Source organism: Eschrichtius robustus, chromosome 10 (assembly GCF_028021215.1).
Source record: "Eschrichtius robustus isolate mEscRob2 chromosome 10, mEscRob2.pri, whole genome shotgun sequence".
In the NCBI taxonomy this organism is placed as follows: domain Eukaryota; kingdom Metazoa; phylum Chordata; class Mammalia; order Artiodactyla; family Eschrichtiidae; genus Eschrichtius; species Eschrichtius robustus.
The window spans coordinates 108,220,518-108,230,058 of NC_090833.1; the positions used below are offsets into that span (position 1 = coordinate 108,220,518).

At 54.6% G+C, this 9,541-nt stretch overlaps 1 protein-coding gene across 6 annotated transcripts in view; it reads left to right on the forward strand.

Annotated features, from left to right (window-relative positions):
• The window catches only part of PTK2B (protein tyrosine kinase 2 beta), a 128,549-nt gene extending 119,476 nt beyond the window's left edge, over nt 1-9,073 (forward strand). For 5 of the 6 annotated variants that reach the window (XM_068553581.1, XM_068553584.1, XM_068553582.1 and 2 more), the window contains 7 exons: nt 2,976-3,122; nt 3,340-3,375; nt 3,741-3,765; nt 5,210-5,256; nt 5,836-5,973; nt 6,233-6,313; nt 7,999-9,073. In XM_068553581.1, the coding sequence (XP_068409682.1) occupies nt 2,976-3,122; nt 3,340-3,375; nt 3,741-3,765; nt 5,210-5,256; nt 5,836-5,973; nt 6,233-6,313; nt 7,999-8,214 (690 nt within the window). In that variant the 3' untranslated portion in view covers nt 8,215-9,073. The remainder of the gene's footprint in view (nt 1-2,975; nt 3,123-3,339; nt 3,376-3,740; nt 3,766-5,209; nt 5,257-5,835; nt 5,974-6,232; nt 6,314-7,998) is intronic. The other variant, XM_068553583.1, reaches the window with a different exon arrangement.
• The last annotated feature ends 468 nt before the right edge of the window (nt 9,074-9,541 follow it).

The window sequence follows — 9,541 nt, forward strand, 5'->3', positions numbered from 1 at the left end:
AATAACGTAATGAGCATTTCTTAAAATAAGCAAAAAAAAAAAAAAAAAAAAAAGTTAAAAACATAAATTCCATTTTATGGTATACATCAGAAACATCGAGAAAGCCTCTTCCAGGTAGAATGCTGAAAAGGTATAATAGGCTCCCTGCAAAGCATTTGAAAGCATTTAACAAAAATCAGAGATTTTTGTTCCCACAAAAACAATTTTTCTATTGACTAAGTCTATTGCTTGACTCATCTGAGAATCTGTGGGATTCCATACCAGAGTCAGGATGGCAGCAATCTCCCTCTTGAAGACCTCACAATTGAGGTTTAAAATAATAATAGAATTCACTAAACAGCACCTTTTTTAAGGGACACTTTGCTGGGCTCTGTCCTAGGTTCTGAAGGGAGAACTGCCTTCAGTGAGCTTACCATCAGCCAGAAGGAACAGGGCAGATGTGCCTGAAATGCAAACCAGAAAGCTGTGAGTGGCACATAGAGGTACAGCGAAAGTGCAGTGAGAGTTCAGAGGGAAAAACAACCCTTTCCAGCTTCTTTTTTGAAGCTGGGCCTAAGTAGATGGGGAAGATTTGGAGGGGAAAATACTGGGATGCAGGGGATGAAGGAGGCAGAAGCATCAGTTGGAGCCAAGATTGAGTGATGGGAAACCATAGGATGAGTGCAGGAGCTGTTTGTCTAGAACAAGGAAGGTGCGTGTGGAGGTAGAAATAAGACTGGCAGCATGGGGGGTAGCCAACTTATAAAAGGTGTCAAAGCTTATCAGAGTCTTTTTAAAACACCACAAGGACCTGATTTCTCTTAAAAATGACCAGCAATGTAAGCATTCATTGCCAGATAAGAACACCTGAGGTATACTTCAGACAAGTAAGCCCTGAAGAGGTCCAATTTAAAAAAAAAAAAAAAAATCATTCGCTCCTTGAGTTTTATGAGACAATTGGAAGACATAAGAACACATCTACCAATACATGTTAAAATATTTGGTAAGGTGGTGATCAGGCCTGGCACATACTAGACATTTGAGCGGTAGGAATCTTCTTTTGGCAATTACAAAACTGCATAGTGTTTTCTTGAGTCTGGCAACTCCTTCTGCCGGTATTTACTCTAGTCTTCCTCAGTCCGTACATTTTTCTTATACCTGGAGATTCCTAACTCTATCTTCAGAATGTCTGACACTTAGTTTCTATTTGTCACTATTTGTCAATAGCCTACGGTAGACATGCCATTGTGTTTGCAGGTGTTGGCATTTAACTGAGGATATTTACAGCCTTAAAATCCCCTCATTTGGGGGCATCAGCTGTTGTGAAGTAAATCTTATTTATTTTTATCAATTCTATGATTATGAAATACTCTTATGTTCTGAAATTTGCTTTACTAAAATAAGATCTAACTCAGTAGCTCTCAACTCCAAGGGGACATTTGGTGACATCTGGAGACATTTTTGTTAAACAACTGGGGAGGTGCTGTAGGCGTCTAGAGGGTGGAGTTGCTGTAAGCATCCTACAGGGTACAGGAAATCTTCCCCCCAATAGTGAATTATCTGGCCCCAATGTTAATTGTGCTGAGGTTGAGAAACCCCAGTCTACTATTGGTTACTTGGACCCATGAGAACAGGGACACTGCATATTTAACCATCACTGCCCTCCCAGCACCCAGCTCCATCCCTGCCACATAGTAGCTGCTTAATAAACAGTTATTGAATAGAGTAACGAACAAAGAATATTTCAGCAAGAAAATAAACTTATGAGGAGAAGTACTGTTAGAAACTGAGAGCAGTAATTGTAGCTGAACAAGCCTAGGAGAAACATACCAATGTAACTATTTTCAAACTGTGTGTTATATTCAAGTGTGTTTTAGAGACTTTGGTGGGATAATCTTTTTTAGCGGCTTGGCAGAGACTATGCCTTGCTAAAGTAGACTGAGAGTAATTTTTAGCATTTTATGTAAGTGACTTGTATGTAAACTGGCCAGTTCAAAGGAAAGAATCTGAGTGGCTTGCCAACCTGAATGTCATGGAAAGGCCACATGCGCCTGGCAAAGGCCGCCCCAGGATTTATGCAATCAAAAGAATGCCAATAACACTCCTATGTCCAGGAGACCCAAGTAATCTTGGGCAGCAGAAAAAAAGCAAGCCAGTTTAAAGGGACTGAGCAGATATTTATATAAATGAACCCTGGGGAAGATTGAGGGAAGAGAATTAATAGGAAAACATGCAACACCTTCTGTTTAAGAAATAGCAGGTAGAACAATGAATAGATCCAAAGCCCCACACGTGAGTTAAAACAGGGTTAGATTCATAAAGCTAGGGAGAGGAAGCATTTATTGCGTATCTGTAGATCCTTATTTCTTTAAATTTTGTTCTTCACTTTACCTCTTAGCTCATGCATCTGTTTTAACCTTTGGTTAAACAACCCAAGCTACTTTCTTAATCAAGAGCCTGTTCTAATAAAGAGGCATGATCGTGGGTGCGCGCTGTGCTTCCACCTCCTCTCAGCTGCCACCCCACTGTGGACAGCTCTGGGGAAATCACACCACTGCTCCTCAAAGCCTCCAGACCTGCCACCGTGGTCTTAGGCGGCGACAAGCGCCCAAGGCTTCCCAGAGGGCTGGCTTTGCACTACCAGCTGTACTAAGTGACAGCAGCCATGACAAATGCCAACTGAGAAAATACTATTAGGACAGCTATTTGAAAATAAAATGGTAGTGACAGATCATGTGATCGTTTGAAAACAATGCCTGTTAAACTATGTGCGCTTGGGTTCGGCATTTCACTGACACACAGGCGTGTGTTCGCGGCTGACGGACCCGCAAATGACTGTCTGCGTAGATGGCTGCAGATTTAAGGACCACTTTACAAGAAAAAGGCAGCCGGTGAGGCCAAGGCGTGTGGCTCCAAGGCTGTTCGGAGGGTTGTCCCTCCTGGGTGTGGGGACTGGACTGACCGTGTCCTCTCCTGTCTCCCCGCTGTCCTCCCAGGAGGAGGACTTCGTCCGACCCAGCAGCCGAGAGGAGGCCCAGCAGCTGTGGGAGGCCGAGAGGGTGAAGATGCGGCAGCTCCTAGCCAAGCAGCAGAGGCAGATGGTGGAGGACTACCAGTGGCTGAGGCAGGAGGAGAGATCCCTGGTGAGCGGCCGCTGCGCCCGGGGGAAGGGGCGCATTCCCCGCGGTGCCGCTGGACCGTTCTGATAACCGCGCTCCCCTGGGAGAGATGTGCAGGCCGCCGTGTCACTTCGTGTCCGCTGTCGCCTCCCCAGCTGGCTAGAGCGAGCGCTCTCCGTGCATCCTCGGGGGCTTTAGTTCTAGAATCCTAAGTCCCCTGCTTTGGTTTCCTCCTCTGCAGGACCCCATGGTTTACATGAATGACACGTCCCCGTTGGTAAGTCACCGGGAGAGGTCCCTGCCTTAGGGGGAAGGCCTGGGAGGGCCTGGCAGTCAGCGGGACCCCGGCTCCAGGCCTGCCCATCTCTCCCTTTCTGCCTGTCACCTCGGGAGCGCGTCTTTCCCCTTCACTCTGGTCTCCACAGGCCCCCTCCCTGAGCTCGCACTTGAGCTGCACCCTTAGCGCCGCCTTCCTCGGCCACAGGGCCCCCAGGTCGCTTCCGGTCAGGAGCTCCCCAGGTCCTCCTGCAGCTATGCTCTCTAAAGCTCTAAATGGACACCTGGCGGTGGGGAACAGGCCAAGGAGGGACGTGGGTGGTCCCAGAGCCGCATCAGTGACCTGTTCTCTTTCCTTCCTTCCAGACCCCAGAGAAGGAGGTCGGCTACAGTAAGTGTGAGCGCCCTTCCTCTTGGGCGGGAGTTTCCTCTTCACACCTTGGGAGCAGCCGCCATCCCTGCCCAGGGCAGAGAGCGGCAAAGGGAGCGTGTTTGCCGTTGGAAGAAACGTCTGCCCTGTTTGAGTTCAGAGCGTGCAGGGAAGCGCAGTTTGGGAGTTGATATCCACCACCTCCCACCCTCCACCCCACCCCGATCCCCCTCCGTCTGCCGCCCCTGTTCCCACCTCTCTGGGTGGCTGCATTTATTTGGAGGAGTTGATGACCCTTCCTGTCTCCCACCCGCTCCGTTGGAGGCTCTAGAGTAGCTCCACCCGTCTCTCCCAGGCGATGCTCCTCCCCAGGCCCCAGGGACAGAGGAGAGAAAGAGGGCGGGGCCCACTGAGCCCGCAGGGTCTTTCCTGGAGCCTAAAGACCCTCTGCTGCAGGCTGGCCGGGTGGAGATGGCAGTGAGCCAGGCTCTTCATCACCATGGTCGGGGGGGGGGGGGGGGGGACGACGACTGATGACGATGGTGATGGTGATGGTGACGATGGCAGCGACCAATGACAATGACAAGCACTGGCCCAAGGTGCTGAAAAATGTCGACTCGTTTAATCCCACAGCAGGCAGGCCTTCCTATGTGACAGGTACAATTTATCACGATGCCCATTTTACAACGGGCGTGAAACAGGCACAGGAAGGTCAAGTGACTTACCCACAGTGATTAGCAGAGCTAATGATTAGTGATTAGCAGAGCTCAGATCTGCTCAGATTTGAGCCCAGGCAGTCTGGCTCCTGCAGGGTCCCTTCTGAGCGAACCCTCCCATTTGACAGAAGACAGTTAAGGGCCTGGGACTGTCAGTAAGCTGCCCCAGGTCACCCAGCTCCCTGGTGGTAGAGGTGAGAGTGGACCCAAGTCTTCTGACGTCTACTTCAGGCAGCTCCACAGGGCTTGTGTGTGCCTTTGCTCATCAGAGTGGAGAGAAAATAGCATGCTGCTTCTACAAGTTCACTTCCTTGACCCCCCAAATGGTCAAAGCAGACAAGAGGGAAGCCTCACAAATCTACTGCACAGCGGCTGTTGCACCTGGGTGGGGCTTCACGGACGCCTGCTGCCTGCAGAGTGGGCTTCTCCCTCATGACTGTCAAGGTCAGGGTGTCAGGGCCCAGGGTGCAGCAGCCCCGAGGCCGGAACACCCCCTGCCGTCACTCCATCTCTGCGTGACTTTGGCTTTTTCTGTCTTTGAAATGGACAATAGTGCTTGTCCCTGACTACAGAGGACCAGGGAGGCCAGAGGTTATTTTCCCCGCCATCGTCCTGGGATTCGGGTTTCATTTCCCCGGGTCTCCTGGTAGTAGTGGAGAGGGCCTTTGCTGGGTTCTCAGCAGGTACTAAGGGAGGGGTCGGGGTGCTGAGAACACCCTGCGCTCACTGTGCCCCCTCCCCCCTTGCAGCGGAGTTCACGGGCCCCCCAGAGAAGCCACCGAGGCTGGGCGCGCAGGTACGTGCTGGGTCTGCTGAAGCTGGCCTTGTCTAAGGCCACACAGCTAATTCATAAAAAAGCAAAGGGAAGACCAGTGCCCTGTCTCCCGTGCCCCCTCCCTGACCTGGAGGAAAGCTCACTGGTCCAGCCCGAGGAGCAGGAGGTGTGGCCCGCCTCCCTTTCTCGAGCTGCTGCGCTTTGGCTCCCGGCACCCACGTGGTTCTGGGGCCGATGCTGGTTGCTTCACTCTGGAACAGCAGTTCTCAGCCTTGGTTACCCATTAGAATCCTCTGACAAGCTTTGAAACCGCGTGGCCCCCAGGCCCAGGTGATGGTTCAGTTGGTCTGGTGTGAGGCCGGCCACCAGTATTTTTTTAAGACTCCCAGGCAGACTCTAATGTGAGAACCACTGACCTGGAAGCAGAAGGGAGGGAGGCACCCCCAGGACAGGGCGCTGCTATTTCGGAGAAGAGTCTTCACCAGTTGGGCTGGTGGCTGAGTTGGCACCGGTAGTGCCTGCCCAGGAAAGAATGTCTGTGTCCGCCTGACTCGCCACCCTCCCCTCGGGCCCTCTGCTTCTCTTCCCCCGACCGCACAGTCCATCCAGCCCACAGCCAACCTGGACCGGACCGACGACCTGGTGTACCTCAACGTCATGGAGCTGGTGCGGGCTGTGCTGGATCTCAAGAATGAGCTCTGCCAGCTGCCCCCCGAGGGCTACGTGGTGGTGGTGAAGGTGAGAGGCAGGGCGGAGCCGTGGCCCGGGGGAGGCGGGCTGCTCAGCCCTGGAAGGGAGGGGGAGGGGCCGAGCATCCCAGGCTGCCGGGTAGGTGCCTCTCCCAGGAAGACCCCCATTAGAGCCAGGTGGTCAAAGGGAATCTAGTCCCAGGTAGCCTCGGAAGGCAGGCACCATCCCAGCAGGGCTCTTCCCAAGGGAGACGTGGCTTTCTCAAAAAAAGCAAAGCTGACGGTCGCCCCGCCCCTTTCTCTCCCAGAACGTGGGCCTGACGCTGCGGAAGCTCATCGGGAGTGTGGACGACCTCCTGCCCTCCTTGCCGTCGTCTTCGCGGACAGAGGTGAGTGTCCCCGTGCCAGTCGGTGCCATCAGCTGTCACTTGCCCCCTTCACCTGCGCCAGCTGTGTTTTGCACAGGAGACTCAGAAGGGCCGCCTGGGGCAGCCTCGTCTGTGCTGGGAGCCGCCAGCGGATGGCTCTGCACGGCATATCTGGGAAGGCACCACAAGGGGGCGGAGTTGGCACCCAGGGACCCGGCCGGCTTCTTCGGGCGAATTTCCTAGTTTAGGTCTCAGATGGTTGTGGTGACTTCTTATTGCGTGAGGACATGCAAAGGATGACACACCCTCCTTTTTACCGCCCCCTGTGATTCTTTGTCTAGTACCCACCATACTAAGGTCAAGGTGAGTGCGTCATGGAAATAGCCGTTAAGGTTTCTTCAATTGATCATTTAATCGATTTTCTTTATTTAAGTGAGAAACAATCACTGAAAACCAAAATGGGAGTGTTGGTGCTCTAACTTGAGATGGTCCCAGTGGTAGGCAGAGTGATGCCCCCTAAGATGTCTGCATCCTCAGAACCTGTGACTATGGGACCTTACATGACAAAAGGGACTTTGCAGATGGGATTAAGTGAAGGATCTTGAGATTATCCAAGTGGGTCCAATGTAGTCACAAGGGTCCTTGTAAGAGGGAGGTGGAAGCAGAGGTCTTATGAGTCAGAGAAGGAGATGTGATGATAGAAGCAGAGGTTGGAATGATGCCACTGCTGGAAGGATCTGCAAGCCAAGGAAGGCAGCAGCCTTTCAAAGCTGCAAAAGGCAGGGAACAGATTCTCCCCTCGAGCCTGCAGAAGGAACGCAGCCCAGCCGTCACCTTGACATTAGCCCCATGGGACCCATTCCAGACTTCTGACCTCCAGAACTGTAAGAGAATAAACGTGCGTTGTTTTAAGCCACGGCGTTTGTGGTAATTTTTTACTGCAGAACTGGAAACTGAGGCTGTGCCTCTGAACATGTGTTGGTTTTCTGTCTGGAAACCAGCCACAGGCTCCAGCAGAACACCACACCCCCTGCCAGGCTGTAGCTTGACCCACCATCTCCCAGTGGTCAGCAATGTGACACAGGTGACCACTGCATCCCACCACTGTCCCCACTGTGACCACGCATAGGGCAGGAGAGTCTGGGCATTTCCCAGGCTCCCTCTGGGTGGCAGCAAGAACCCAGAGGAGCCCCTGCCCAGGCTGTCCTGTCCGGCTTGAGAGCGCCAGTCATTCATTTCACTTGATAAATATCTCTTGAGCGCCAAGTATATGTTCAGCAGTGCACTAGGCATGGGGATATGGCGGTAAATAAGACCCTACAGCCCAAACCGCTGTCCCTGATCTCTTGATTTGATGGCAGACAGTTAACAAATGAGTGAATGCACTTGACCCCTGACCATTCACTCCACGTCGGGCCAGCACGAGGGCATGATGGCACAAAGGGAGGGTCTCTGGGGCTGGATCGGAGGGGGCTGGCGTAGGCGGGCTGGGGCCTGGGGTGCCCGCAGTGTCTGTCCTTGCCGACCTGGCCCCCAGCCCGCACTGGCCTTGGATTCAGCCCAAGCCTGGATCAGACCCACCCCCCAGAGAACGTCCGACTTCCTGGGCCAGCGCCAGGTGGACTCCCGTGTGGCTTCCCCATCCTCCCGGCCTGCACGTCGCAGCCCCTCATGGTCCCAGCCCCTCCCGTGTGCTCTTCTTACAGATCGAGGGGACCCAGAAACTGCTCAACAAGGACCTGGCGGAGCTCATCAATAAGATGCGACTGGCGCAGCAAAACGCCGTGACCTCCCTGAGTGAGGAGTGCAAACGGCAGATGCTCACCGCCTCCCACACGCTGGCTGTGGATGCCAAGAACCTGCTGGACGCCGTGGACCAGGCCAAGGTTCTGGCCAACCTGGCCCAGCCGCCGGCAGAGTGAAGAGGGCAACGCCCCCCGCCTGCGTCTCCGCCCCCGCCCGCCGTGTCCCTCCCTGCCCCGGCCCCTGCCTGACCTTCGGTCCTGTGGGTCCCCCCGGGGGGGGGGGGGGGGGCAGGCGAGGAGAGTCCTTCTTCCCCTGCCATTTTGCACGTCCCCTCTCCCCACCCCGCCCTCAGACTGTGCTGCTCAGGCCGCAGCTGGACAGAGGTGACTCGGGGCCGCAGACGGCAGGGGGTGACAAAGAGGGCTCAGAGGGAGCGGGGCCGCTGTCCGCCAGCCGCTGCTGCCTGGCCTGAGGGGGTCACGCGGGGGCCCCTTGCGGCCACGCCGGCTTTACGCATCGTGTAAAGGGCAGCGGGGAACCAAGCTCTTCCTTCTCCTTCCTCCCCCGCCCACGGAGCCCCGCCCCACGCCGTGCACAGAGGGAGGGGCCGGGAGGGGCTCTCGCTGGGGAGGCGGGCGGCTGGTGCCGTGAGGGATGGAGCTGGCTTTCTTGTACAGTGTATAGTGGAATTTATTTAATGTGCGTTTGGTCTGGACTGGCAGCCGTGTGTCCCCCTGAGGGGAGACCTGGGACAGTCCAGGGACAAGCTACTGGGAGTCGGGACACAGGAGGCTGTGTTGTCCACGCGCCAAGAGGGGAGAAGGGGAGAGACGAGGCCAAACTGGACTGGGGCGCGACCCGCATTCCTCGCCCCCTTTCCCTTCTTCCCTCCCTGGCCCCTTCCTTCTCTTTTCTTACTTGTCTTCTCTCCCGCTTTCTCATCCACTCCCTCCCTCCCGTTCTTGTGTTTGTGCAGAACACTCTTTTACCTTCTTTCTATTTGACTTGTGGATGAATTAAAATTGTACCATTTGCTTTGTGGTTTGATTGTTTTGTTTGTTTGACCTTCGGGGCGGGTAACGATGACCTACAGCCGCGGCCCTGGAAGGAATCGATTGTGCTTACTTTGGGCGAAGATCAAAGGCTGAAGCCAGGGCTCAACCCCCCGGGGCACGCGGTGATGCCAGGGCGGCGGGGTCAGGCGCTTGCCCCAGGCCTTTGCGCCCCCCCCCCCCCCCCCCCCCGCTCCCTGCACCTGAGCCAAGGGCGACTTTCCAGTGGGGTCCCAGGCAGCCCCTCCAGGGCCACACAGGGATGCCAATGGCACTCTCCCAGCTGCCATCAAATAGCCAGGGCTCTGAGGGGCTGGGGTGGTCCCAGGGGTGCTGGGGAGGGGTCCCACAGCTGACTGAGCAGGCCTTCAGCTTTATTTGATCTCTTTACTCACTTGCCAGTGGGGTGGGAAACGGAATAACCAGAGGGAACATCGCTGCACCAGGAGGT